The sequence below is a fragment of the Periophthalmus magnuspinnatus genome, chromosome 20 (assembly GCF_009829125.3).
Source record: "Periophthalmus magnuspinnatus isolate fPerMag1 chromosome 20, fPerMag1.2.pri, whole genome shotgun sequence".
In the NCBI taxonomy this organism is placed as follows: Eukaryota; Metazoa; Chordata; class Actinopteri; order Gobiiformes; family Gobiidae; genus Periophthalmus; species Periophthalmus magnuspinnatus.
In genome coordinates, this window is record NC_047145.1 from 10948443 (window position 1) to 10963478 (window position 15036).

The following is a 15036-nucleotide window of genomic DNA, read 5'->3' on the forward strand; positions in this document are numbered from 1 at the left end:
ATTGGGCTGGCTCCACTCCCCTGGCCTAGCTCAAGGTCACGTCCAGACAAACTGCCATCTTTCTTTCTCTCCTCCATCTCACCATTTCCTCTCCCTTCATCCTCCTCTACTCCCGGGGTTCTTTTGTCGCAGCAGACCGGTCCGCTGGGGCAGTCATGGAGAAGTGCAGGGGCTAATTCAGTCTAATCTCTCCGCCCGCTAATGTCTGGCTGATATGTGGATTTCTACACATCCTCCAGGGAAGGCCTTTGTGGTTAAGGCCATCATTATGAAGTTTCCAAGCCAATTATAAAAAGGGGAGGAGAATTAGTTCAGTCCTATCCCGGATCCTAAGAAGTTTCAGACAATTGTTCCCAAGTTTAAGTGATTGGTCTGAAAAGGTTGAGATAAGAGTAAAGCCCACTTTCAGCTTAAAGGAACTGTACCATTTTTTCATGTAATAAGTAAAAAAGACCCAGTATAAATATATTTTAGGGTCAATATGAGACCACTGTGTTCGCTCTGCATCTAATTATTAAGCAATTTTATCCCCCACAAACCAGGAAGTGCACTGTTAGCATTCTAGCTGTTTTAGCATGACCACAAAGTTGTGCTCTGGGCTCTAATAGTTGTGAAAAGTGCTTATAAGTCATTGTGGTGAATAATTAGGACGCTTGGACTGAGTTAGGGAAATGAGAAATAAGTTTGGACCTTTAAATTTCTTTACGTGAGATGTCTTGAGTAGAACTTGGATTTTTGCACTATGATTGGGTCATGTGAGGTTTTGTGAATGTTAGAAGTCAGTTTAGTCTAAACTGAGTAAAGCGGGTGGGGTCAGTGTCTATCGTCTCCCTCTGATTTAGACACAGTGGTTAGAGTAGACTTTGATCGTGGATGCATGCACAAAGACTCCCACAGTTCATTTGTCTGACCTGGATACCACATGTGCAACCTGACTGTACAGTGAGGGCCATGTGAAAATGAACAGAGGTTGGTTAAGGATGTTTCAAGTTGACTGAATTGGCCTTTTTGCCTTTGTGGTATGGTATTGGACTGTCATTCACAGTTGTTTTTTTTTTATTTGTAAAATGTCACTTTTCTTTTTTGTCCAACCAATTACATAATGACAACCTCTGCTTTCCTGCTCAAACTGAGTCTTTTTTTTATCATTCTTGTACTGCACTGAATCAGTGTAAAAAATTAAAGGTGCTCTATCTGATTTTAATTGTCCTAAAAACATGAAAAACAGAAGTAGTTCAGTTTAAACAGTTTGTAGCAGTGCACACTTTTCATCACTTTTATAAGGCTTTTTGAGCATACTAATTATTTACCAAGAAGTTTTTAACAAGGAACATACTTAATGCTTTTTTCAAAACTATTACACAACATAGTACCAGCCATCTTCCAAAGTGATGACAGAAGTTGTAAAAATATCTTGTGTTGTGCCCGAAACATTGCGTTTATGTCTCCCTTGTGCTTTCTCTCTGCTGTGTGTGTACAGGCCTCCGGTGCTAGCGGGAAGTCCGGCTTTCTCTGATATCTCCCTCATCCGGATCTCGCCCCAACGGAACCCTTCAGTGGGGGCGGAGTCACCCTTTCACCCTCCGCACCCCTACATCAACCCCTACATGGACTACATCCGCTCACTTCACAGCAGCCCCTCCGTCTCTGTGTTGTCCCGGGGCCTCAGTCCGGCAGATGGTGAATAAAACAAGCGCCCTCATGAGACACACACATCTGTACATCACCGCGACACAACTCTAATAGCGGCTAAGCTTCACTGGGTCCTTAAAAATAATGGCTGGAATTGATCAGGGAGCTTCGATTGCTTGATTTCGGTTTAATTCAGGATCGGTGGAGGTCAGCGCGGAGGTGAATGATCCATCTCTATTAAAAGGCCTAGGCTGGGCAGATGCGGTACAGGAGAGGAGGGGGGGAAGGGTAAGGAGAGGTGAGGGGCTAATCCTTCTGATCTGTGAGTCGTGTCCGAGACCTCAGGAGGATGCTTGAGTGAGCGGCGGGTCATGAACAGGGGCCCGGGCACACAGAGAGAGGCCCATTCAAGTTCAGGGTTAGGGGCCCGAGAGAGGGGAGAGGAGGAGGTCCTAGGAGTTACAGGCAATTATTGAGAAAAGTAGAAAGTCAATATTTTAAGGTGAGCAAAGGCACCACGCTGTTGTCAAAATTACACCTCTTCTTACGGGATTGATCCTACCTGTTTAAAAATCCTTTTTTTAAATCATTGTATCAGATTAGTGTGGGAAACAAATTGCACCTATAAATTCACATTTTAGAGAAACATAAACCCTTAACCCCCTTTTGTAAAGAATTGGTTCCACAAACTTGCCAATCTTATGGCATGGAGTACTTTAAACTGACCACAATTATCCTTGCATTATTGAACAATACCATCAATTTTTTATACTTTTCAGTCATACCACCTTCAGTGCATGTTCTTGTCAGATCTTTGAAGCTAAGCAGGGTGGGGCTTGGTTAATAATCGGATGGGAGACCACTGAGACTACTTCGGGTCACTCTGAGGCAGCACATACCTCTAATTGTTGTGTCCTTTGGCTAGACACTTTCCCCACTTTCCACCTTACCTAGTATGAATGTTATGTGTGCATGAATTAATACTGAACACTATATAAATGCAGTATTTTATTATTGTTTTTAGTTACTTTTACTTAAATTTTACCTTATTTCATTTGAATGTAAAGACAGTAATAATAACAAAACAGCAGTATAGGAATTTAAGGCAGGCAATGGAACCTATCACTAATGACCAGTAGTGTGTAAAAGTCCCTCTTCTCCACAACTCTGATGAGCTCTCTTTTTCACTCACACTTCTTACTCACAGACACTTGAGTAGCAGCACTTTAAACTCTTATGCCACAGTGGGCTTCTGAAAAGAGCAGATAGCACTTCCACTCTGTCTCCAACTCACCAGCTCTGTGAAAAGCGCTACACAACAAGAACCATCAGCCACCATTTACTACTCACTACTTATTTTAGAATGTAAACACAAACTACATGGGTTATATTATATATCTGGCACCTATATTTTATTGTAATTTTTTGCTCATTTTGTGTTATTTGGTCAGTTAGTCACATTTTTACATACATTGCTCTTATTATGTATGTTTGGGGAGGTGCTGTCAATGATTTCAACATCATAATCTTTGTATTAATTTGAGTTGTCATTATTGAATTGGGGTTGCTGCAGGTGACAGCAAGGATGCAATGACCTTGTATGGTGGGATCACATTTTAACTGGTGACCTCTTGGTAACACTTTTTTTATAGCCAGTTGATATTCTAATTCTGAAGTTGGTGGGTAGTCGACAGTTGAACCTCGGATTCAGGAGGAGCAGTGTGGTTTTCATCTCGGATGCTCAAGGGTTCACGAGAGTTTGCCCAACAAATCCACAAAAGCTTTGTCCTTGGATAATTTCTTGTTTAAGAACTACAGTGGAAATGATGTAGTCCACTTTTAGACCTGGTTTACCAATAGTCCTGTTATATACTTTTAGACCTGGTGGTATGCGGAAAGCCAACTTATTTATTTTTTTCCAGATGTGAAAAGACCTACGGAATTAAGGTGTAGTTATTGTAAAGTGGTACCAATCTCTTGGTTGGAGAGACACTTAACACATTGTGCCACTGTTACCCATACTTCACAGAATTAGAATATCACTTAATAAGTTAATTGAGCTATTAATCATTAATAATAAAAAATACAATTAGTTATTTTTTATATCACCTTAAATATTCCACAGCGTTCCACCAGTTTTCAAATTGGGTTTAAATAAAAGCACGTCCAACCTAATAAACCCATTTCCCTCCATTTCCCATTACGACAATATAACCTACCACATAAACCCCCTTTGAGTCTCCGCAGCTTTGCATTGTGAATGAGCCACCTAATTACTCCTTTAATCAAGCCAGTGATGAATTAACCCATCAGCTTTTGTGCTGTTAGTCTATCACCCTGCTTAAGAGCGCGCCTCCAATACGCAACTGCCATTTTTCTCCTGCTAAAAGTGCATTTGAATAATGACGAATTAATTAACAGAATCTAATGGAGATTTAGAGTGGGTGGGATTAAGTGACACTCTATTTTTTTTCTACCACCAAGTTCTGGGCTGCGTTGTGCCCCTATTTCCATTTCTATTGTATCCTGGGGCAACACCAGCAAAAACCACCCCATGTTTTACCCCCATATTTGCCCCAAGGATGCTATCTTGACGCTAGCAGTTTCATTTCAAAATTCTCCAAATCTCCCCCCTCTGAATTAACTACAATATGAATGAATGCGGTGCTAAGGCAGAGCACAATTAAGCTGCTTCCCCCTTCCACTCCCAACATAATACCCACATCGAATTAATTTAGCTTTTTGTACATTCATCTAAGCAATCGTGAATGCACAAAACAGGAATACCGGCTAGGTTTAAGTCGAAAGCTCTCTATTTATTTTCCCTACACACAGTGTTCCGAAGGGTCTGAACGGATTCCATATTTGCATCCCAAACCACACTGTTAGCTTGCTTTTCTTAGCGTATTTGCATAAGGGAGCCCACCAGCCGCCAGATATGTATTTTTAGGCAGTCGTTCAAAGACTTACTTTAACTACTTGGAAGAGGGAGAAGAGAGAAAGATGTATCAGATGCGTGCAGATCTGTGGGGTAGATTTAGACCCTTTGTTTGGTTTTCAATAGAGTTTAAAGGAGCACATTGAAGGAGCAGGTTGGGATACAGTATCTCAGAATTGCAGCCACTGTTATGTAGCATCTCTGGCAAAACGCATGGCTCAGCCCACAACGTCTTACCACACGCACTCATGCTAGGTTCTGCGCAGGAGAAAGCGCTGGTTAAGAATTGGGTGGAAGGATGATCAGCGATGCCAAGATGGAAATGTAGAATGCAAAGGGAGAATTACTACAAATCAGAGATAGAAATTGTTACTAGGTTGTCATTAATTTAAAATGTTCCCAGAATACAATGTCTACTTCTAATTTGATGTGTTTTGCAAAGCAGTTGAAAAGTGATAGATGCATGGTTCGATATCCAAACCAAAATATTACAATGATTACTGAAGATGTGTGAATTTTGTGATTGAGTGAATAAGGGTGGTGAGGCAGATGGCACAGATTGACAGCCTTCTATCAGTCTACCTCAAGGCAGCTGTAACATTAATACTAATGCAATGGATTTATATAACGCTTTTTAAGACATCCAAAGTGCTTTACAGTGCATTATTCATTCACTCTACACTGCTACTACAACTGTAGCCACTGCTGGGAAAGATTGACACAAGTGAGGTGGCCAACACACTCACACTTAATTCTTACTAGGCAAGTTCTGTAAAGTGTCTTGCCTTGGGACACAACGACTGTATGTCTAGCAACATAAAGCACGTGGAAAAGTATTACTATTAGTAATAGTTGTAATAGCAGTACAACATACATTTTTTCTGTCTATTTATTGACAAATATACCGTACATGGATGGATCTATATAACTTTTTCCTGTACTTGCATCTTTTCCTTTTCATATCACAACACACATCAGGAAGGACATCTGGCACAGAAATTCTCCAAATCTCTTTTTACCACAGCAACTTCTATACAACAAGTGTTCTACCAAATGCCCTCCACACTTGCACATTACGAGTGTGTAAGAATGTTGTTTATCTCTGCGCTGTAAATGAACACATCAGTCACAGCTAGCTTGCACGGCACAGGATAGTCCCTCGGTAGCCACACTTCAGGTGGGGCTCTGAGTGCAGCTGCTGTGCTTAAGTGGCTGCTAGTGCTAATACGCTCGTTACTGTGGCGCCGGGCTGATGATCATCTCATGCAAATGAATGTGCGGGGTAACACAGCGCAGGTGCCTGTCATGTTTAGCAAGTCGTCTAATCAGTTTAACTAGAGCCGGGTGTATCCGCTCATCTGTCACTGCTGGACCACTGACCTCTCTCTCTCTTTCTCTCCTGCATGTTCTCTCTTTACACCTCTCTTCCTTTGCTTCTTTTTCTGCCTCTCTTCTCTTTCTCCCGTTTCATCACTCTCTTCTATTTTGTTCTTGCTTTCCCCTTTCTCTTCTCGCTCCACTCTCTCTGCCCTTCCTCATCTCTCATCCTCTCTCTCCTTCTCTCACCTCCCCTCTTCTCTCTCCCCTCTTTCTTTTCACTTTCCTGCTATATATTCCTCTCTCTTCACTTTCCTCTCTTTCTCATCCTTTGTCTCTTTCCTTTGTCATCTTCCTCTTATATTTTCTCTCCCCTTCTCTCCTCTATCCCCTCTTCCCTTTTCTCTCCCTTTTTTTCTCTTTGCTTTCCCCCTCTTCTTTGTCCTCTGTTCTGCTTGCTCTCTTTCCTTCTCACTCTCTCTCACCCAATTCTTTTCTTTCTCTCCTCCTCTTCTCTCTCTCTCTTCTCTCCTTGTTGCTTTCCCCCTCTCTCCTATCTCTTATCTTCTTTTTGCCTTTCTCCTTTTTTCTACTCTCTTTCCTCTCTTCTCTTTCACCCCTCCCCTCTTCTCTGTTGTGTGATCTCCCTTCATTTGTCCTCTCTCCCTCTCCTTCTCTTCCTCTCTTCTCCTCTTTCTCTTGTGTCTGTTGTCTTTTTGGCTTGATGTTTAATGTCTCATAATGTCAAGTAATGTGTGTGGTGGTCTCTACTTGAATGTTTTATGTCTTTACCTGCCTTAGGACAACAGATGAAATTTAGCTACGGTGCTAACTCCAGCATATTTATTTTGAAGCTGCTCGCTAACACATTTTTGTATGTGCTGTCCTAATTCAAATAGATAAATGAAATTAAATGAAATGCCCTCCCTCTCCTCCTTCTCCTCCCCAGCCCCTCACACAGGCCTGACCACGGCAGAGTACTACCACCAGATGGCCCTGCTGGCTGGACACAGGAGCCCGTACACGGCCGACCTCCTGCCCTCTGTGGCCTCTACCGCCGGGGCTACAGGAGCCAGTGCTCTACATATGGAGTACCTGCAGGCCATGGACAGTGAGTACACACATATATAAGGCCTCAGCTAAACATGTCATTTCAGTGTTTACTATAGCTTCAAACTAGTTAGCTTCCTAGAGCGCTTTGCTAATAGAACAATGGACCTAGCTTGTCTATTTTATTTATGCTTAAATAGGGTATTGTGCCAGCAAATTAGATACTCATTTGAACAAGTGCCGATACTGCAAAACATAACATTAACAGGACAATTTATGAGCTTTCCTGAACAGTTTTAGTATCAGAACGAATATAAGACCTCATGATAAGATATAGAAAATACTGTTATTTTCTATATGAAAATTACATTCTGAAGCTGTGTTAGCAATCAAAATTGTTCAAAAACATTAAATATATTTTCAAATAAATAGCTCCAGCATACGGAAATCCCTTAGATTTAAAGTATGCCAATTACGATATTTTGAAAATATTTTTCTACAAATTACTGTGTTTTAGACAAAACTTGTTTTGGCCCGACTTTCAAAATTCAGCTATATAATTGTCTTAAAAAGCTCTTGAAAGGCTCTCATGCAAAAGCAACTATGTATTCAGAGATGGTAGTAATCTATCATTTTCATATGGAAAAAGGGAAAACTGTCCATTCATCCCCAAAACACCAGCTAACTCACTCAATGCTTTCTCCTTTCTGCTGTGGTCTGTATAAATCCTTATACTCTGGTCAACTTTGACACCATCAACTGCCTAATCGACTAAGGGACCTCAGCTTTATGGCGCTAAACTAGGCCTTAAACTTTTGCATTGGTTAAAAGTTGGTTAGCATCCCAAAGTTTAAAAAGCCCCACACAACTGAAAAACCTTAAACTTGTAAATGGACCTCCACTGCTGTAATTTCTATTGTGTTTTCCCCCTATTATAAATGAACAGCAGTACATTATAGCATGGGTGGGCCCAGAGGGAATACCACCTCTGAAACACTTTTACAACACCTATCTTTGTCTATATTTAGACCGAGTTCAACTTAACCAAAGCGGCTTCGTTCTGACATGATTTAAACGAGCTATTGTCTTAATACGTTGGGCTCCGGAGTGTAAGCACAGGACTTATGCTAATGAGTTATTTTAAAGTGTAAATAGGAAATTAAAGGCCCACTGAATCTTGGAGAGGTCGTACAGCCTAACCCCGTTGCGTTTGATGAGAATGTATTTAGTCAGGCAGACACCGCTTTCATCCGAGGTAACGTTCCCGCTTTTTCCCGAACAAACTAATTAAAACTAGCCAAACTTGAGCGGCTATCAGAAAATTAATTGCTATTAAGTGGGGATAGGATTGTACCACCATTCATCATTGGAGCGATCCGTCATTTTTTTAAGATGAATGGACTAAAACAAAACAATTAGGGACAAAATTTAAGTGGAGATGCAACGCTCTGCTCTCAAAAAAGAATCTGTGATCATTGTTGGTAATAAGTCAAACACAAGTCTTTGTGTTTTTCACACTAGAAAAATTAACACTTAAAAGCTGTGTAGAGCAAGCCTATCAAGAGTCGATGCTAATCTGAGCTATAGCGGCTATTCGAGTCTGTTTCATATCGCAGTAATTAGCTTCGTAGAGTGCTTTGCTAATGGAACAATGGGCCTATCCTGCCTATTTGTGCTTAAATAGGTTATTGTGCAATGTCTTGCTGCCTAATTATAGCCACAGCAGCATAGATCTCAACATTCGGCTCACTATTAAAGCTTTATTAGTCCTTTCTAACTCTGCTGTGACTTCTCTGCTAATATGTGTAGGTGATTGGTAAGCTAACTTCAAGTCTTGTACAATGAAGACCAAACCATGTAGGCCTTTTGCTTTAATAGAAAGACAGAGCTAGAGCGTCACGATTATGGCAAGAAAATATTGCATTACAGTTAGAATTGCAGTTCATCAATTTCAGAACATGTTTTTACAAGTAACTATGTACAGTGACATCTTACGATAAAAAAAAATATTTTGTTCAGAGATACATTCAAGTTCAAGAATGTGTTGATTGCATTTGATGAGAATGTATTTAGTCAGGCAGAAGCTGTTTTCATCTGAGGTATTGTTCCTCCTTTTTCTCAACGAACAAATAATAGTTTTGTACAGGCCTGGATATAATTGACAATTTCAAACATAGGTTGTGCCACTAGAATTAGTGAGGCTGCAACGTTTATAGACATTTTAAAAATAAAAGTGATAAATATTGATCCACATTATTCTTGTCTTAAATGTGTTCCAGAAAATGTGTCATAGAAATCTTTCAATCTCAATTTTTTATAACATTACATAAACCCTATTCTTAAAAAAAACAAACAAAAAAACATAAAAATGTCCTCCATAGTCGTGCGCCGTAGCTTTAAACAGCACTTGCATGACAACCTTACATACATGCCTCCCCTGTGATCGCGTCCCTCTCCGGTGGCCCTCAGGTGAGCCGCCGACGCTTCAGCCCCAGTTTTAGCGCTCCTTTTCAGTCGGGCCGTGCCTCAACCCTCCCTGGCCACGAGAATTAATGACGCGGCGTGTAAGTATCCGTCCCATCCATAAATCAAGAGGAAATTAGAGGGACGTGAGCCCGCTGCCTCCAAGCCTCTGCCCCGCTCTCCCTGGTTGGCCGATTTATCATTTGGGCCGTGCATTAATAAACACCACTCCCGCGAGGACAGGCAGGGCTGGGACAGTTCTCCGCTCAGCCTCCTCTCCTAATTCACCAAAGTGGAAGTTGTCCCTCACAATCAGGTGATGCAGCGCGTGTGAAACAGGGGTGCACAGTGTTCTTAAGAAGCAAAAATTTCAGACTTGATTTCGATACTCAGAAACTCAATACCGATTCCAATACCACGATGATAATAAAATACACTCTTTCTTTAGACAATAGAATGTCATTTTCAGCATTAATTGTAGTACTTTCTTTTATATTACCATGTGGTGTGTAATTCCTCAGTCGTCCAGGTAGGTTCCTTAGTGGTCTATGCGTACATATTAGTTTATGTGGTATACTTGTTCTAATATAGAAATGCAAGAGATTATTGTTTTAGTTCAGCAGTTTACATTTTACCATTCTCTCATGTTAATTCATACAGTAATACTCAAATAATTGTTGCTTTATCTTCACAGTATATATTTTACATATTTTAATGACCATATTTGTGAGAAAAAATTTACTTTTATAAGTTAATTCAGCCCTTTGGTAAGATTCTGTTTCATAGAACAAAATTCACATACTGTTTTGTAGAATGATTCCTGTTTTTATTAATACAAATAACATTTGAAAATACTTTCATCAACATAAGATCACTGAAATAAAGTTACACAACTTTTATGAATGCTTATTAGTTATTCAAACATTTTTTTTTATTCATTTCTCATTACAATAACATCTTTTCACAAAAAAAACCCCTTCTTCTCAAAGAACTTCAGTGAAATTTTAGGGTAGGGAAAAGACAATGGATTCATCAGTAAAAAATTATGTCACCATAGCACTGTATTTCAAAGTTGTTCGGGTGGATTTAAACAACAGATTCTTCATACGGTGACAAAGTAAGCACTGCAATGCCTTCTACTGAGCCATATCTAACACTGCGGCCTGCTCCTACCAGAATGCTCCTCTTTTTCTCTCTTTCCCTCCCTTTCTCCCTCTCTCACACACTCATCCACACGCGCTGATTACCATGTGAATGCAGCGCTCTGTAATCGTTGGATGTGTCAAGCGCGAGATGGAGCATTGAGATGGATGGATTGTGGGGGACGAAAATACGGAGGAGGGGAGAAGGGGAGGAGGGAGGGAGTGTTACCGGGCCCGTGTAAGCTGGTTTTGTTACCCTTTCATGAAATAACTCCAAATGTTTTATTATTTTCAAGTCTTGAGTCACAATGTCAGTTCAAGCATAAAGCGCGACATCCCTTTTAGTACTTCCCTCCTTTCGATCAGTTCTTTCGCTCTGTTCTTCACTGTCTTGTTTGTGACATCTCCATGTGAAAAGACAACAAAAGTCACGTTTTAATCTCCACCCGTGGCTCTTTGTACGCCATTTACGCCTTGTACCTTTTGAACAAGCCCCTTCAGTATTTCCAGTCAACACTGATTGCATTTGAATGAGAAGTCGAATTGGACTGGATGAAATATTACCATACAGAGTCGAAGCATTTCTTCAACATAAAAGGCATGTTTGCTGTGGGTTGGAACGCAAACAGAGCATCAAGTGACAGGCGAGCACGCATTCAGACGAGTGCTTTGTCTGCTGAGTGACAAAAGTGTCATCTGGGAGGGTTACGGCGGGTTAAAGGAGGTATGACAAGCTAAATGTACCTTTAGAAGCTTTTAACCTTATTATAATGCTTAAAGAGGGAGTAGTTTACTTCTGTGGAGCATTAACTGCTAGCACATGACATCTAGATCACCATGTTACCTTTTATTGTTAAAATATTATATTTGCAGAAAATAGCATATTAACACGTTTTATAGGTTTCACTTGTTTTTGATGCCTTGAGTGTACCCCCACCTTTGCTCTCTGCGCAAAGTCACTCCCACTTCAGAGCGCTATCATATCGCTAATGAAACTGCTGGACATCACATCATGTTTGTCAAGCTGTTGTGTAGAGTGTTTTGTATCATGCTACAAAATCTTACAGCTAATCGTGAGGGATTGAATAGGGCCTGGAAGAGATCGCTCAGTTATTGAAACATGCACGGATGACATTTAAAACTTCTTCAGGCATGTTTTTGATGAGGGAACAATTTTAACTATAATACTTCCTCTCTGATGCATATGATAGTTTTCATGTTTTTTCTAATGATTACAACTTTTATATGGATAGTGATAGAGAAACTGCTGGGTTGTACTGAGGGCACTCACTGCCAGCTCAGTCCTTGCTATCTCGGCCTACGTCATCAGCGGTATAATACTCCCTACCATAGCCAAGGAAGCATAGCCAGTCTGGACTGCAGTAGACTAGAATGGACAGCACTATCACAGTGTGCTGAGTGTTAATGTCTCCTGGTCCCAGGTCCAGTACAGATGGTAAATAAACTTCTTCTGCATTAGAACTCCAGCGTCATGCCTCTGCTCTTCAACTCTCATGCTACTACAATTAACAAATGGTACCTATGGCAAATATTTAATTAATTCAATCAGTCAATCACAGTTTGTGGAAAAAAGTAAAAAAAAAAAAAAAAAAAAAAAAATACAGTAATACTGTGTTCTAAAAAGGAATTCCTTTATCTCATCAATGTACAAAATTCCTATCCAAGATAAGGCGGCAAATTTGTATGCGAGGAACACAGTTTCCTGGCTGTTTAAACATACATTTGATACAATCATCTGCTGCTATCGGTATCTACTGCATGCCAAACCAGGAAGTCAATTCCAAAATGGTCAAACTATGTAAAACTAGACAAGAACAGTTTTAGTTCAGTTTAATAGATCTTAAATTGTATTATGTTAACTACATGTTTCTGAAATTAGTAGTCAAACCTGTCATATGCATTTTAAGTTATAGTTGTTGAGGTTGCCTGCTTAAGAAAAGGTATAAAAGCGATGGTTTCAACTCCAAATACACATCTGAAAGTCCTTACACTTTCTATGAACAGCAAAAGGCCAGAGCACTCTCACTGTGACACTGAGATGCTCTATTACAAAGCATTTTGAGGCTTGTTAAAAAACATAAGTATCAGTACTTATACCAATTTCAGGTTGAGGCAGATTTCAGACCATTTCTGACCTGACATTTCCACCACCAAAAAGCATCTATTTGTTAACATCATATTGACAATAACTTTCCTTCAAATTTGGTCTTCCAAAATGGTTCACTCCATATTGCCAAAAGGAAAATGAAGGAGAAAGTCTATGTAATCCCTCATTCATCCAAGAGTTTTCCAGTTTCAAAGGTCATGTGAACTAGGTTTTTAGTCAGAGATACTCTTGTACTTGTTCCATACATATATATTAATTATATTAGTTAAATAATGTTTTTTTTTAAGTCACAATTAGGGTTGGCAAAAATACTAACACGGCATTTAAAAAAGTAAAAACTAGACCAATGGACTTAAAATAAGAAAATTCAACTTGTACCACTTAAGATAAGAAAAACAACTCTTTGCACTTCAAAACAAGAAACCAAATCTGAATTAATTGCTTGAATTAAGAAGAGCACACTTATTCCATTACTACATAATTTTACTTGGCAATTTGTATCTACTCAAATAAAGTAAAATGTTCTTAATTTAACTTTGTTTCTTTCTTCATTTGTCAGGATCATAAACAAATTCATTAATCTTACAAAAGAAAAGATGGTTTGTACCAGATTTAGCTACTGCTACTTTCCATTTCCAGTCCCTGGGCAGGTGAACACACATTAAAATACACATTTCATTACAATTACATTATAAGACTATGAGTTCATCATTAACATTAGCAGTTAAATACAATAAAATGACTGAATTGAAAATTATTCATTTTAACTTAACACTTAACACACATACATTTTGCAGTGTGTGATAATATTCATGAAATTATGGTCATTTTGCGTTGATAATTGCATTCTATTGTCTATCACTTTTTGTCATTGTGGTTGAAATCTTTATCTAGCCTTTTCCTTAGTATCAAAATTGAGTTTGAAATCTGAACATTGTAATAATTCTAGTCACAATACAGCTAAACGTCCCCCCTTAATGTTGATCATTTTGCTCCATGCACTGCCTTACACAAAAGCCACATTTTTGCACTTTTTCAGAGCAAATCAGGCCTGCATTTTAAGCACACTAACTTCTCTCCTCTCCACCCTCTCTCCACCCTCTCCGCAGGCTCGCGTTTCCCCAGTCCTCGGCTTCCATCACGGCCCAGCAGGAAGCGGCCCCTGCCCATCTCGCCCCTGTCTGAGCACAGCTTCGACCTGCAGACAATGATCCGGAACTCACCCAACTCCCTGGTCACCATGCTCAACCACTCACGCTCCAGCTCCTCCACCAGCGGCTCCTATGGACACCTCTCCGCAGGCGCCATCAGGTACGGCTACTGTACTTTGAGTTTATAATACATGCTAGTTTACGCATCCACAGCAACATAACTGGAAATTAATCATCATTTTGCCTGCCCTTCTCACTTAAACATTATAGGACTAGAGAGCATAACATTAACATTTAAAAGTATGTTTTAAATAATAATCAAATAGCACAGTTCCGTTCTGTTGTACTTTTTTGTAAGTGAATGTTACAATTGTGCTTAAAATTATGAACAGTATACAAATAATAAGTAAAATGTCAGTGTCCGCTAATAATGCCAGACCCTACTGCTGCTGACATGTTGGTGTGCTAGAGTCAGGAGATAGTTGGCTGACCAAAAATGGGCCTAAATGTTCATAAACAGATACTGAATCACAAAATATTTTTCACAAGTAAAAATATAAATAGTAATTATTGTGACAGGGCCTACCAATCACATGGACATCTTATTGTAACAAAGCCATGTATACTCACTGTCTTGAATACATAATGCAAGTCCGTGTAAGTCATTAAACTCATAAAATTTAAACTGTGTATTTATGTCTGTCAATTGGATGCTCATATTGATTTTTCCGAGTTAGATTTGTGAGCTTAGGTTCCAATAATAGGTCGAAGTGATATTTCCCCCAAGGCAATATGATGGTAATTGATTTTCTATATGTCTCTGTAACTGACAGTTATCTTTGCAAACCCCACTTTTACTCCTTTAAGTGTAATAATTCTTTGTCTAGTGTAGGGATGTGCCAATTAATGCAAATAATAAATAATAATGCCTTAAACTTGTCAAAGATTCTCAAAGTGCTACACCAATATCATAATTCATTCACTCCACATGGTAAGCTACTTCTGTAGCCATAGCTGCCCTGGGGTAGACTGACAGACATGAGGCTGCCATTCTGCGCAACTGCTTTCTAATCACCACTCTATAATTAGCAATGTAGGTGAAGTGTTTTGCCTAAGGACACAACGACTGAACCTGGTTTGAGCGGTAATCAATCCTCTGACCTCAGTGCTCTAAGCACTGTGCCACTGTTGCCCCAAATAACATTGAAAAATAAT

At 39.7% G+C, this 15036-nt stretch overlaps 1 protein-coding gene across 1 annotated transcript in view; it reads left to right on the forward strand.

Moving 5' to 3' along the window:
* gli3 (GLI family zinc finger 3) overlaps positions 1–15036 on the forward strand; it is a 132347-nt gene that overhangs the window by 88275 nt on the left and 29036 nt on the right. Inside the window, exons 5-7 of the mRNA XM_033985981.2 lie at positions 1481–1680; positions 6837–6998; positions 13780–13981. Coding sequence (XP_033841872.1) covers positions 1481–1680; positions 6837–6998; positions 13780–13981 — 564 coding nt within the window. The remainder of the gene's footprint in view (positions 1–1480; positions 1681–6836; positions 6999–13779; positions 13982–15036) is intronic.